This window comes from Schistosoma haematobium, chromosome 6 (assembly GCF_000699445.3).
Source record: "Schistosoma haematobium chromosome 6, whole genome shotgun sequence".
NCBI classification, from domain to species: Eukaryota; Metazoa; Platyhelminthes; class Trematoda; order Strigeidida; family Schistosomatidae; genus Schistosoma; species Schistosoma haematobium.
In genome coordinates, this window is record NC_067201.1 from 20,456,303 (window position 1) to 20,472,175 (window position 15,873).

At 35.9% G+C, this 15,873-nt stretch overlaps 1 protein-coding gene across 1 annotated transcript; it reads left to right on the forward strand.

Moving 5' to 3' along the window:
• The first annotated feature begins 3,478 nt into the window (after nt 1-3,478).
• TRAPPC2L (Trafficking protein particle complex subunit 2-like protein) lies at nt 3,479-15,512 on the forward strand. Its single transcript, XM_051217091.1, has 4 exons — nt 3,479-8,530; nt 10,676-14,969; nt 15,271-15,300; nt 15,417-15,512. Exons 1-2 carry the CDS (start codon nt 8,288-8,290, stop codon nt 10,997-10,999), a joined length of 567 nt encoding a protein of 188 aa, XP_051065726.1. The 5' UTR covers nt 3,479-8,287; the 3' UTR covers nt 11,000-14,969; nt 15,271-15,300; nt 15,417-15,512.
• Nucleotides 15,513-15,873: the final 361 nt, after the last annotated feature.

A 15,873-nucleotide genomic window follows, 5' to 3' on the forward strand; every position in this document is an offset into this window, starting at 1 on the left:
GAGGCCTATCATCTCTTATAGCCTTCGTGCATATGTTCCTTATATGTTTGTATTGCCTGTACGCTCCGTTGTTGTCAGTTCGTTTGTACTCAGTCCAACAGTGCCTTTTGCGGCTTAGCAAGCGAAGAGTGTGGTTCCTGATGATTGTGGGTAGCTGATAGCTATGGGGGACCGTTTGAGGAACTGAATGATTTGTAGCACATATGAGCGTGCGCAGTATGAAGTCCCAATGAGCATCCACATCAAGCTGAGGATGAACATCTCAGTCCACCTGTCGTAGATAGTCCTGTAGAGCTGACACATTCAACCGTTTGAAATTCCAGCGCAAGTTGTTGGTGGGATATCCTAGCTCAGTTTTGCTGACGAAACTAAAGGTTATAACGGCGTGATCGCTTTTCCCATGGGAGCCAGGATTGAGAGGTTGTCAACTAGGGATTCTTCGTTTGTAAATACACAGTCTAAGCGCGATGGTGTCTGACCGTTTCTCCAACAAGTTGCCGACTTTACATTTTCGTATAAACCCAAGTCCTCTATGAGGTTGAAGAACAGAGCTTGTTTTGATTTGATAAATTTAATAAACCCCAAAATAAGCGAAGATGGGTAGTGGCCAACAATGGAATCTAGGACGTGCCTTTCGTCCTATTAGGGACTCGTCAGCTGGATGTATCTGCATCTCAGAGTTGATGTTCACTCTGGGACTCGCTTCAAACGCCATCGTAATATCCACCTAGCCACGGAGTCCTGATAACCACTTGCTTGTGCAATGGATTATATCTTCTAAAAACTCAACTCAATTTTTAGCCTAATATTTTTCTATTTTTAAGTATTCCTGAATATTGCGCTTCGCGAAGGGTAGCTGTTTATATTAGCCTCCCGGAAGAACCCAACACAATGCCATTGATTGAAAAGGCACTTCTTGATAAAAAGAGTGTGTTTGTTCCGCAAATTATGTTTTCTGAGTCAGACAATTCTCCTATGTCTATGCGTCATGATAAATCACTAAAAGAGATTGAATTCTGGAAGTCTAATGGGAAGATTCAAGTAATTAATATCAAGTGAATTAAACCCCAAGATAGTTTTATAAGTCTGAGACGTTTATTTTGACCTCATTGATTTTACTGGACTCGCTCTAACTGATGGCGCTCAGTAGAGCATATTAACTAGGTCATCAATGAAGTACGCCATACTGTGCATCCCTACCAATAAATTAACTCCGTAGACGAATTCATTACAATTGCTGATTGGTTTGTACAGAACACCGGAACTCCCGGTACCAGAGTTTGTTCTATTGAGGAAAAACCTCAAACGATACAAAACAAAATCTCAGATACCTATGCTGTGTCATTGGTTTCCTTGGTGTTCACCATGATGCCAAAATGATCCAAAACTTCACAAACAATTTCACTATAGAAGATATCGATTTCTGGACCACGAAGAACAGATACCTTGATTAATGCCAACACTGCAACACCTACGGTAAATCTTCTAGAAACTGCAGGAAATCCCGAAGTTTCTCTGACCTCAGACTTTACATCGGGACAAACATTCAGACACGTGTTAACGACATCTCGTCGAAAATTTTGATGTTAGTGACCCCACCGCGACTACTAACGGTCTTCCACAATGTTTAGTCTTCAGTTCACGTGTGACAAACGGAAAACTGACTGTCAATTACAGTAACATGCACGTTTACATTGACGTGGGTTTACGTAAACTCATTCAGGAGATTTTCGTTGTTGCAGATGTATCACTGTCAATCATCGGCATAGACCTGCCACAACACCACTATCTGCTCATCGACCTGGGAAAACGGTGACTATTTGACAGTTTTACTAACCTATCTGCTTGAGGAGTATCATTTTATGATTGAAGATTGTGCGCCGTCAAAACTATACATAGAATGGACCATACTTACAACATTATCGCAACTACCGTGTCGGACCGACAATATTACACATCACATCACGATGGCAGGACTATGTTCTCTGAAGCGCTCTGGATAGCTTTCGAAAGGTTGGGACTGGTTGAAAGCGAATTCTATAGTATGACAGATTTTGGAAATATCATGCCACCAGAGTCATTTTTTCGAAAATCGGTCCAGTTGAGCCATAAAACCAAGATCCGACGCTAAGAACAACACCTCCAAAACGTCTGTCTTTACTCTTTTCGTGCTACGAGAACATTAACTTATGCCTTTTGGTTCAAGAAACGCCGCCCTAACTTTCAAAGGTTGATGGCGTGTTCACAGGTCTGAAATTTGCGCACACCAATTTTGATAACTGCTTAATTGTAAGTTCCGATAGAAAATCACAGCTCAGTATCTGAACTTTGTTTGCCATTGATTCCAAAAACACGGCACTGCTGTAATCATTCAGTAATGTAAAATCGGAACGAACTCACTCTATTTCCCGTGGAATAACACTGACGCCCAAGTTATTCGTCCTCTGCAAAAATAATGTGGTGACCACTCTGTATTACTCAGAACCGACGACATTCAAGCCACTGACCCCTCTCAATGAACTAGTAAGTTTGTATTGACCATTCATACCGAGCGTCTCTCATGAGGTCATGAACAGACCAGCTTATATGGAGCCTCTGACTTCATTTCACTCTAACAAGAGATAATGTTAATTTTATCTAATTTATACCTCCGTCTGTTCTACTACAAAATGTTAAGCAACGTTTCGCGCTCATATCCAAGTGCCTTGCTGCTCTCGTGTTTCTCTTCTTTTCTTCAGAATCTTGCTCTGATGGGAGAGCTATGGAAATTCTGGAACAAACTTGACGTACGCGTTTCCTCAAGGTCATTGTTTACAGCAAGCGCTCTACGAGTCTACTTTATAAGAACTATAAACTTAATAAGTCGGGAAGCATGCTGTGCGCCAACAAACGCTGAAATTCGTAGATCATGCCTGTTAAAATGGTATGTACCTGATTATGCAGAAATATATTGTTATTATATATATATATATTCATGTATAAAAACCCATTTAACCACAAACAATAGCAGAATAGCAAATTTATTTTTCACATGAGCGTTCATCCTCATAAGAAGCCGAATAGATGTAGGTTTATGCAGACTTTTGTTGTAAATCGATTGTAACGTGTCGATATGCTTGAGTAGATAGATGCTGATGGCGAATTTGATGAGGCTTCTACAAACAACTTTTAAGTATGGACCGAAATATATCAAGACAAGAAAAAATAGAAGGTCAAGCAAGTTAGTTTGAGTGTTACACTTAGCTAAAATGTGAGAATCAACCTCAAGGGGCTTAGATTTGATGTTTTCATCATAGAGTTTGGACCTGAGTTATCAACTGAATTTATAGTCCCATATTGACTATTTAGTCAGATTGACTAGATCAGCAAGATGATTAAAGTATGGTGAAGACGTTATACTAATTAACTTTATAGAAATCCGTCCTTAGAAAACTTCGAGGCCACATGATAGCATGTTAAATAGTTATATAAAATCCACGCGCCAGTTTCCTAACTAACGTAACTGTGACATTAACAATACAGTAAGATGGAGACGATCTTTCGTTTAAAATTGTTGATTGGTTGGATATATTATTCTTTCAGCAGTTGCAGTCAGTCGGAAGCTTATTGAGCTAGGAATTCATACGCATCTCACCGGGGGATTTCTTCCGACCGTAATTCCAACTGGTCGAGTTTCTCATTGCGCAAAATTAGAAAGCTGTAGTAGGATCAAAACACCGTGCTATCTACATTCTGTTCCGATAGCTAAATTATCTTTATCTCAGGACTGCATTATCGCTAATTGATGCCCATAGTTTTGCTTATTAAATGTATACATTTAATAAGTGCGTTAACGCACACAATTGTGTGCGCTTTCTGCCCAATCAACCAACAAAGGGAAATAAAGGCGAACAAAAAAGAAATAAAAAGGAAACGCACCAAAATGTCTGCTTTTTCGCTTGTCCGGGGAAATGATACTGATTTTCCTCTTTTTGTTGTTCTGTTTCTTAAATGTCGTTCAATTGTCTACTTTCCACTTAAATACACGCCGAATTGTCTACTTTTGCTCCAAATTTTAAAACATCAGTGGTATAACCTCAAAGGTCTCCTATGTTTGCCTTTATTTCCACAACAAACCACACTAAAACTGCAATCCACGGGAAAAATAGTACATGTTTAAAATAAATTCATTGAAAAGGAAAAGCGTATTGTTATACAACATTATGACAGAAGCTTGAGCATCAATCGTTATCCATTTTCATGGCAATTGTCAGTTCATTGTTATTTGAAAACATCTACAAAAGAAGAAGCACCTAATGTGTTATTAATAGTGCATGATTATTAAATTGCAAGTTCATAGAAAATCAAACACACTTTCTCAACACTTAAATGGTTCCCCATGTAACTAAGAATGTAAGCTCATTTCCAAAATAATGTTTGTTGAAAAGTAAGTTGAAAATAAAAAAAACATTCCACGGATTACTTCTTTTAGCCATTCCTGTTCGTCTACTGAGAAAAAATCTTGTGAATTCTGAAGTGTAAAGAACAAAAGAAGTTACAACGATATCTGAATAACATGCTTTAGCATAGCCAGATACTTGAAGCTTCACTTACGGTTATGTTCGTTGACGCTGTCGACTGTAACTATAGAGCAGTAGGGAAGTTATCACTTTAAATTAGTACATACCTGTTTTTGTTTCCTTCGATTACACCTTACTAATTTGTCCCTGACGTCGTGAAAATGACCTTGTGTCGCGATATTGTACAGTTTCGCAAGGTCTTTTTCGTTGAAAGATGATGACAAAAAGCGATTGGACAATGCGCCTGAAGTTTAAATAATAGATATAGGTTACTTCGTATGCAGCCGTAAGATCGGCATTTCTGAAGTGCTCGTTTTGACAAAGTACCAAGTAGGGTGAAATTACTGGCAACCTCAGGTGTCATGACGTACAATGAAACACATCACATTGAGGTTTTAGGATAATTATCCATTAACCTCGTTAAAATGGCTATCTGTAATACGAACAAATTGTAAAATTATTAAGATCTTAGACATAAAAAGTCCATCTACATTAATATACAAACTTAAATTATCAAAATCAATAGTACACAACTGACGTTCAACATATCCTAGCAAATTGGTTTTCAATCCGAGGTGGTAGTAAACCCCACTGCTGATGAACTTTGGTTGGACATTTGTACATGTACTCATGACACTTCTGATACTCCTTGGTAAGTCCGGAACCAGGTCTAGGAAATCATACTCATGAGTATCTGGCCTCCATACATATTCGAATTCGTATAGCACTTATGTATTTGGTGCTTTGTTGTGCCCATGTTTATTTGGTTAAATAAATAAATAAGAGTCCCAAAGCATTTTAACAATTAAACTCAACGGTTTGTAGTGGTAATCAGTATTCAGTGAGTTACAGAACAAAATTTTTCCTACTTTTACACTTTAAGCTAATGGTAAATTTTGTTTATGCTTAACGAAGTTTTATCAATAAATTCTTTACATCTCAGAGATATTGTATTGTGGATTGTCATATGTCACAAACCTGTTGATAAAATAACTAAAATATATTTCATTATTATAACTACATCTTAAAGAGCATTTATTGCCAAAACTGTGCTTCACCGATAAAGTAATCAGAATTAAGATATGAATTCTCCAACAAAGCGATAAGTGTGCCATTTGATTCTATAAACAGCTACAGAAAATTCAGTTAAACTATTTCTACTCTATAAGACGTACCACAATCAGAAAGAACATAATTGTTTTTGACTTCGATGCAAATGCAGCATACTAAGACCAAATTATGGGCACCATGTTCCATTTTTCTCGTGGGATTAGTTTTTTTTGCATGGACTATAAAAGTATATCCTCATAATAAATCCGACAACCTTCCTACGACGCTAAAGTAATCTTAGAACGTTCGGTAATCGTAGACAAATGTGGTTCCTTATTCATATCCTTCACTCACAATCAATGCAGAGCCTGGCACAATATCCATTGGCTGAAGTTGCTATACCATTTAAGCACACTGGGGTGAGATTAGTAGGATAACTAACTTGCAAAAGAGTAGGAATAGTTGCAGTATTACTAACAACAAGATAGACTGAACACTAAGAATACTACTCGAGAAAAACAATAGATAAAGGTGGGATGAATTTTTGGTACTGTGGCAAATTCTGATCAATATCACACGGCATCTCCAACCGCTGATCATGGTTGACATTTAGAGTCCAACCAATTAGTTTGGATCTATTAATCCAGCTCAGTTCAACAGTCAGTGACGTCACGGATTATTGCTACGTCTCGGTTTAACCGCCCTTAGGTTCCTTTCAACTTCTATTCCGGCCAATATTACACGTTATCAACCGACTTCATTTTTAAATTGATTTTGTATAGTTTGTTTGAATCTTCCCATTGATGGTTAGGACTGTAGTCGTCCAGTCCCTCATTGGCATTTGTGCATCCTGTGCAGACTGCCTCGATATTGCCTTAAGTCATAAGCATTTTAAACAAAGATGGATGCAGGTATATCCAGCTGACGAACCCCAAATAAGACCAAAACGTGCGTCCTGGATTCCACTGCTTGCCACCACCCATCTTCGATTTCATTTTTGTCTAGTACACATAAAGTAAGTAGAAGCTATGAGATTGCGACCTGCAATACTCAACCTTTCATTGGATTTTCGGATAGCAGTGTTCGATTTTCTCTCATTCTCTGTCTTCTATCATTTTCATTGTGGTCTGTAAATTTCCCGTTGGTTTCAAAATATTGTGGATAGTATATTAATTTGTTGTTTGTAAACCTCAATTTTGCTAACTTATGGTACATCCAATGGTAATTGTTCAGTTCTTTGATTACATTCGGTGAACATATTACTTATATATATCATAAGCTGACTTCCTAAATAATTATGGAAGATAGAATTTATGATACTATGGAAATTTATCGTAATTAAGTTAAACTGAATGTGTCATTAACCGAAATATAAGTCACTTAATATGAATATCGACCAAGAATTCTGGGTGAAAACAATTTTTGTAGTAATAGTCGAATAAAATGAAAAGAGTTTAAGTGTTTTTAAGTAAAAGCTTTGATTTACAGATGACTTACGCTTCCGCAGCATAGACCAGGGTAAAGCGTGAACCTCTCGTAAGCTTTTAATGGATTCTGAAAATGATGTCAAATGACACATTTTAGACTGAACCTGCTACTTGTTGAAGAGTAGATGTAAGTAACCTATGTTTTCCTTTGCTAGACTATGTTGGTAGATGCTTTCAGATGCGATAAACAAGTTGCCTTGAAAACGAACTAGGTACTTAGCTAAATAGGAACAGTTGAACTGGTTTATGCACATAAAACTGGTTAGTCGTTCTTGATTATCATATAACAGGAAGCACACAGATGGACAACCATAGTATATTGTACGGAGATTTATTTCATCAAATATCTTTCTAATCGTTCTCCAGAAATATTTTTAGGTATAGCACGATATTCTTTTTAAACTCTTGATTCATGTTATGTAATTTTCTTCGCCAATGTACATTTGGTCTGTGACGGCTGTTTCCCCTTCATGTTTTTCTCAATAAATCATATTGAATATCTCTTTTCAATGAAGGTGGATTTCAGAATGTTCATTTCTTTCCCAAAGCAGTTTAATGAGCTGATTGTTTGGTAACTTGAATATAATTACTAAAATCTAACCCTCCGCTAAATTGTTTATGTACAACTGATAGTCAAAATTGAAAAAAAAAACAAGACAATCTTCACTCTTTGGTCTCTGTAGCAATAAAATCCATTAAAGTTTAACCTTGTTCATTCCCGATTTTCCTTTCATAGTGTAGTAAACTCTATAACCATATTGGGTAGTATGCACTAACTAATGAGTAGTAACTGAATTTTGCTTTATGCACCATTGAATTGAGTAAAATACAACATTTTATTCCAATCATTCTAAATTATGTTAGGTCTTTACTACACCTCACTAAGTATTAGCTCGCGCAATGTGCATACGCATGGTTTATCGTATGAATGTTGTATTCAGCAAGTGGTTTATTGTTTGTGAAATGTTGGCCATAAGACTTTTTCAACATAATTATTTATTTTTGTGATTTATACCAATATTCTTGGTTTCGAAACTAACAATTTCTTTCACTTATTTGCATCCACTATTTGTTTCTGCAGGCTAAATAATCGAACCTTCATGTTATGTAAAGGCTAAAATCTACGAGTTCTAATTTTTCTATGATATATTTTCTCTGATAATCTTTATCTCAATCATAAACACGTTGAAAATGGCTGCATGTGTGGTAGTAATTTCCGATACTAACCAATTACTTTACTTGAGAACTGCCGAGTGTCCTGATCCTTTGTTCTACCACTTTAAAGCACATTCTGCTTTGGATGTTATCGAAGACAAATTATCCAAACGTACAACTTCTGGTGGTAATCACGATCAACTAGAACAATACCTGGGACTCTTATACCCAATGGAGGACCACAGAATTTATGGTTATGTGACTAATACAAAGATCAAAGTACGTGTAATATGCAAGACGGAGTTGTCACAAATTTCAGTATCGTTGTATATTTGTTTACTTTTTAAGAGTAGTTTTCACAAATATTAAGTGAATGTAACTGCTTCCTAACGTTTTTATATCTATTCAGACCTATCGCAATATTATTGTTGGGTTTCTCATAAACAAAATCATCTGTATAAACGTTAGGATATCAAATAAAATTTCATGCCGAGTATATAAAAAGCAAATTATATCTGTAAAGCTTTCGGGAGCTTAAATTAAATACTCCTAGGATTCCGCCCGACATTATGTCTTTATTTTATTTGGACACATAGATATAGGTACAAGGGGGCATTAGATACATATGCACCACACAAATATCATTTGTTATGTGTGAGGGCTGTGATACTAACCGGGTACCCAAACCGAAGCAGGTGATTTTCTTAGGGGGCCACACCCGGAGCATTCTACATAAAGCTCTGATCCACGAGGCGATGCACTCCGATTGTAGCCGATGACCGATAATTGGTTCATACGCCATTTGTTCCCTCAGGATACTGGGGCCCACCCGACCGTCTATTGTGAATTGTTTTCGTTTCTCTAGAAAAGCTTATCAAATTCTTAGGCGAAACGTTAGGACGATATATTTGCCAAACATCAATACTTTCGTGGACTCCATATGAATTCAAAAGCCAATATTTGACCAGAATACTTGTTAGTGGAATACGTGATTTCACCTTTGAACTAACCATTAGTCACTAATCTAGAATGCTTGAAGCAATGTTTCAGGATATTTTTTTCTCTTAATACACCTATTACATAAATTTAGTAACTATAGTTTAAAAACTCGAACATTCAACTACTATTTAAATGGTCACATTAATTTGGAGATTGCTACGTACCCTAAATCAGTCACAGCACAAGTACAACTAGTTTATCAGCTCTGTTTACTTTCTACATGTACCTTGAACAAAGTTAAGATATATGGATGCGTACTTATGCCTGTTACTCCTCGTAGAGCAGCATAGACCGCCCGTCAGCGCCTCTGGTTAGCGTTTTCTTAGCGATTTAGTTTTCTACGGGATGGGGTCGCTAACCCCATGCTCAACCCTCGTTTACCCGGGCTTGGGATCGGCAGTAACTGTAAAGGAGATACAGGCGGAGTTACATACGGATGCATATCTGCAAATCTTTTGGTGAAATCTTATCCACGACGTTGTACCGTTATATGCTTAGATAATATTTGTGGCAAAAATAAGAAATATTCTATGTTTTTATTCAAATTCCTTCCATGTAATATCAAGGATAAACTGTTAGTTTTTAAAGCAAATTTTACAGCAATTTACATTCATGATGGTAGGAATGTATATAGATTGGCATAGAAATATGTATTCTAATTACCCTGCTAGTGAATCGATGAAATACTTTCGTACATGAGCTAGATTTGAATGTTCGTTTTCATCAATTTATAAAACTAAATTACTTTTACATAAGGGAATATTAGAGTTTATCGATAATGTAGTTGTAGTGTATTTTTTCTGATCTTATTGGCTATACCCATCATAGTAAAATATTTAAATGTTTGTCTTTTGAAAATGAATGTAAGGGATTTCATTAGTCAGGTACACTGTGAATGGTGTAGAAGATTTGTAGCTCAGGTGAATGATTTTGGTGCAGTTTCGTTCTCTGCTCTGGATGGTTTGAACAAAGCCATCCAGCTCAGGTTACATTGTGGAGCATGATTTCTAGCTCAAAAATAAGATTTCAAAGGAGTTTCACTCACTGAGCAAGATGAGGGGGAATTTTAAAGTTCTACTTGTGTTTTTAGATGATATCATCAAAACACGCCTCGAAAATCATGTTCATATTCTAACTGTAGATTGAACTGAATTTATTCTGCACAGATTGACATCCTACTTTGTCTTTCTAGAAGAAAGCATTGGATAATTTAAGACTTAAGTTTGAAATTGTCAGATCAGGTTCTCACTTGAGTATGCTCCACTTTTAAACTAGTAATACTACTCACTTTATTCAGTACTTTATGTATAAATAGATCCTTTATTGCAAGTTAAACTGTTACTGTTGTTAAAAATGCATGGCCATTCCTTATTATAGAATCAAATTTTTATTTAATTCGCAATTTTACTTTTTTTTCTCTTATAGTTTATCATGATTTTTGAGTCACATGTTTTGTCTTCTCAATCAACCCAATCCAATGTATCAGTTCATCAAACACATCTTCGAGATGTTGATGTTCGAGCAATGTTTCAACGTTTGCATACCGCTTATATTGCTTTGGTGTGTTCACCATTTTATAAGCCGGGAACACCTATTCAACCAGATAAATTATCAGCTGCATATCGATTTGATCAATGTATTTCTTCACTTTTAGCTACAAATGCTAGTTCTGGTTATTGTTCTACATTTACTAATCTAATCGATGAAAGCAAAACATCTACTGGTGATAGTATAACAACAACAATATAATGTCTCCTAAAGCCTAATATTCATCTGTATAATTTTTTACTTTACTTAATATAACTTGAATTTTGTACTGTGATGTGATAAAAAAATTTGATCTTGTAGTCCATTGTCAGCAAACTTACTTACTTACGCCTGTTACTCCTCGTGGAGGAGCATAGACCGCCCGCCAGCACTCTGGTTAGCGTTTTTTTGGCGAGTTAGTTTTCTACGAGATGGGGTCACTAATCCCATGCTCAACCCCCCTCGTTTACCCGGGCTTGGGATCGGCAGTAACTCTAAAGGAGCTACAGGCGGAGTCAGTGTCAGCAAAGGTCAGGTCGTAATAATCTATATTATGAACAAGGGCTTGGGCGTCGCAGCTTGGTTGATCATGTTTTGCGATTTCATGTCATGAAAATTAGGTTCAATTCACCGTCAGATTTACTAGTACATAGCTGGCAAATTAGTAAAAAGGTTTAAACATGTACTCTGAATCGCATTTCTATTTATTATTAAAGTATTCAAAAATTGCTTATTTGTGTCAGTAAAAAAGTATTTTTATAAATACCTGCTTCAAACTATGAAGAACTTACGACTTCCCTCCTGAAAATTAAAGGGAAGACAGTGTCTATGTTATTTTAAGTCATTCAGACAAAGTACGTTCTCGACTGCTACAACTTCCTTATTTATCAAATTGAACGACGACAGCAATCTGTGAAGCCATTGGCTTAGTGTAAGTGGTGTGCCCTAAACTGGAAACATTTTACCTGAGTTTCTTAGAATACTCAAACTTGTTATTCAGGTACTCAAATTAATATAGCTCAGATGTCACGCATTTGTTATATGGTTTTAAACCATTAGCAATATTATTCTCTGCTGGTATGTTTGTTGTCCTGGTTTTCTCTTAATATGCTATTTTGTAATACGTACGCTTCTAAGTCAGAGAAATCTTCACTGAAGAGATCACTACATATTTTAATGGTTCATTGAAGTTTTATATGTAATTTGTATCGTATTTTATTAAGTAGTCTAATTATACTGTCATAATGTTCTTTAATACGATTGCTGTAGGGGTATGAAGTTAATGTCTATCAAAGGTCACTAAAATGTCGTTAATTTTCGAGATACAGCATTTTACCGATAAAAGGGTGTTGATGAGTGTATAGAGTGTAAACAGGGATGGTAATTATTGTTAGTACTTTCCTTCAGTTTATATAGTTTCTGAATCACATTATGTTCTGCCCATAGAATTGTTCTTATTTCTTTAACGTAGTCTTTCCTGTATTGTATATACTGTCAGTGGGTGCCAGACTTCACGGTCATTAACACCAAAGCCATCTCTCTCAAATCCCCAACCTCATCTGTAATACTGACCATGAAAACGTAGAAGCCAACACTTGAACTCAAAGTTTTTTCTCTTAACCAGTTGCTTATTTCAGAGATTCTAATTGGCAATTTCTTTAGGTAGTTTGGATATCATTCTACCCTTCCTTAAACACGCATTCAGATATAAAAGTAATACTGTTGAATATAATTATGTGGTTCTCATCTATACTGCCTATAACAAGGACGATACTTTTCAACTATTCTAGTTTAAAATGTCAAGTGTCGTCAGATTTCCTAGGAAAATTAGTCCACAGAGTGAATTAGAGTTTTGTAAATTGAAATTATCGGCTTTAACGTAGATCTCTATTCCTTGTCAAGGCGTATAAGAACTACGTGTAACATCTAAATTTAAAGTAACAGGTAACTTTCATTTATCTTTTTCACTTCACAATTTTGTCTAATTGAGGACATAAGGAAATTGCCAAATTAGATTTTCTCTGATAGTTTCACTCCAAAACATCAGGTATTGAACCACGTAGAGGAGAAAGCGTTTGAGTATAACATGTTACTGAAGGTCTTCACTTATAAGATAAAAGTCTTGTTTATCATTATATTAATTTACATGAGCTGAGAATCTGGAGACCTCAACTTGCAGACGGATTATGTCGTCCAAAATATTAAGTACTTCAACGTTTGTTTCCACCTACATTTACAAATAAGAAAAGGTGTACGTAACTTTTGGAGATGAAATTTTCATTAGTATTTCATTATCATTCTTCTGCTTTTCATCCATCATTGTTATAAAATAATTCCCCCATTATAATTCGATCTTGAATATCACTTAAATTATCTTCATAAACACAGCAAGAACGGAAACAAAAATACATGAAAATAGTAGGATATTGGTCAGGAATCAAAGATTGGGGAGGGTTCTTGTATTTGTTTTCACTGTATCCATCAATTACATAGATTTAATATACTAACTTTCAAATAGGGGACTTGACAACTAGATTGTCTATTACCATAGCCTTCTTAATTTGATAACCGTTCAGATAGATGCTCTCCATAAGGTTGGAGGTGTCCTGTAGTTATTACTAGCGTTGTATTCTTTCTTTTAAAGAATACTTGGTTTTCCTGCAGCCCATCCAAAATTAATTCATAAACCGGGAACGTCCGGAGATGCATATTGAACAAAAGTGTTGGGGTAATCCGGAAATCGCTTGCAAAAGACAAGGTAGCATCAAGAAACACTAAGAAGCGTTTCGTCCAATCAGCGTTCACTTGGAGTCTTGGCCAGAAATATCAAGGTAGCGAAACGTCACATGCGGAAGCTCTGATTGGTTGGCTACTATGTTTAGTAGTATTCCAGAATATTCCAGCGACCCAAGGACATTTATATATATTACAAAAACCCTATATTTTCTGTAAGAAAATGAACCTTGGAGTAAAGTATTTTCTCTCATACTTGCGTCTTCTCTCTGGTGTCCAAGTCGCTATATAGTTCTAGCCTGTGGGTTACCACAATAGCTTAGGAAAACGAATATAGCGTTCAATCGACAAGACTTATCAAGAAGTTAGGCCGAACAAAAGTAAACTAATATTCTACATTGCGTTTCACTGACTGAGTTATGAATATTACTTGTTTCGAGAATTACCACAAATGCAATACTGTTCCAAAGATCTTATCTTCATCCACTACAGGTGATTACAGTGTTTGTCGGTTGCTCATTCAATAAATGTCTTAAAACTTTGTCAGTCTAATTGAAAGTTTAGCGACACAACCATTCATGCAAGTCATCAGTATAAACAGTCGAGCAAATCTGAAAACTATCGAATTTAACCCAACACTAACTAGGGTTCAAGCCATTATTATAGACATGAGTTGGGAGCGTACTCCCCTCGGTTACAACTTATGTTCTTCCTGATAATCACTCACTGTTAATCATCTTGTGAAGATTTATTTAACCTCAGATATCTTGCAGCAGCACATCACCTACAATTGCGGCACATAAGCTTGGTTGATTCCAACAACTTATAATAACTATAACTCGATTAAATCGTATTCCGCCTAATGCTAAACTGCATACTTGGAACTAACTTGTATGCAACATCAGCCGGTAGGTATGAATATAAATAAGTAGTCTATGGCAAATCAGAACATTGAGTCTAGAACATGTCTCACGGATACACTCATGTTTAACGAATTCCTCTTAGTTATCTGTCCAAAATTCATATAATTATCACTCATGTATTTAAATTTTATTTTGATAACCATTCATGTGTATTAGTAGTATTACTAAATTCTATCACGGTCAAATAAAAATGAGGACGAGAAAATCTTTCCGTAACTAAATAAACCGTATCAAACTAACTGGAACACTAGTTGGAATTCTTCTCTACGGTAATACCTTTGTTATTTCAGTTAGTCTACTAATACAGATGCGATTGGGAATCAACTCATATGGACAGCTAACCGGCATAAACGTTATTTGGCTTAATAATTTAAACCAAGAATAATACCAATATTAACATCCCTACAATATTGATTGATTTTAATATTTCTAAACACGAAATGCTATTAACCTATGGCTATTACTACGCATCTTATGGCGATCGCCATGACGCAAGAGATAAAGTACATAAACGTGGATGGCGATCCAAAGAAAGGGTGAGCTAAAACCACTTAAAATGCTTGTTATAATACATATGTTAAGTTTGTTCTACATTGTTCCTACTCGTTCCCTTTCTACTCTTTTGTATATTGTTTTATACTACTTATTTAAATTCAGTAGTCAGTTGTATTCCTAGTAACTGAAGTTCACATTGGGGATTTCCCCAAAGTTCGCAGGATGATAATTATCATTGTATTTATCACTATAATCACTGTACTTTAATTACTGTAAGGGTTTATTACTGTGTGATCAATACCTAAAATGATACAACTTTTGTCTTGTCCGTTTCCCTTCCAGCTGGCTTCGCACGCTTTATCAGACGTAACTGTAAGTTCTTTATTCGGATTATTAAGAACATTGTCGTACTGTTGGTACATCATCGACCTTTCACATATCTTAACACGTTATTATACACTAAAAATGAATTTTTTTTTATTTTTCAGAATATTGTCAATGACAGTTCTACAACGGAATGAAAAACTTTGTATACATGGATTATTTGTAAATTTATTAACTGTAATAAACATTTATGTACGTCATAAATCAGTCTTTTAAAAATAGCGACAAATCGGTTAACATTAAGTTCATTTAGCAGTGCGCGATTAACGAAAAGTAGTAAAACATCCCTGTAAGCATTCTCCCTAGGTCTTCCATGATGTCGATAGGTTTTCGTAAAGCTTTTGCGTTAAAACAGTTTTCCAGGAAAACCCAAAGGTTTGGGGAAGCTTCCCCACAGTGATATCACTTTTATCTTGTCCGTTTCCCTTTCACATGGCTTCGCAGGCTTTATCAGACGTAACCGTAACTTACTAGTACTTTTGTATATTGTTTTATACTACTTACTAAAATTCAGTAGTCAGTTGTATTCCCAATAACTTCAGTTCACTTTGAGGATTTCCC

What these genes read in the sequence shown, in the direction of transcription:
- TRAPPC2L (XM_051217091.1), top strand. Translation starts at nt 8,288, where the DNA reads ATGGCTGCATGTGTGGTAGTAATTTCCGATACTAACCAATTACTTTAC. An exon ending in TGACTAATACAAAGATCAAA is followed by an intron (nt 8,531 to 10,675) that starts GTACGTGTAATA and finishes TTTCTCTTATAG; the next exon opens with TTTATCATGATTTTTGAGTC.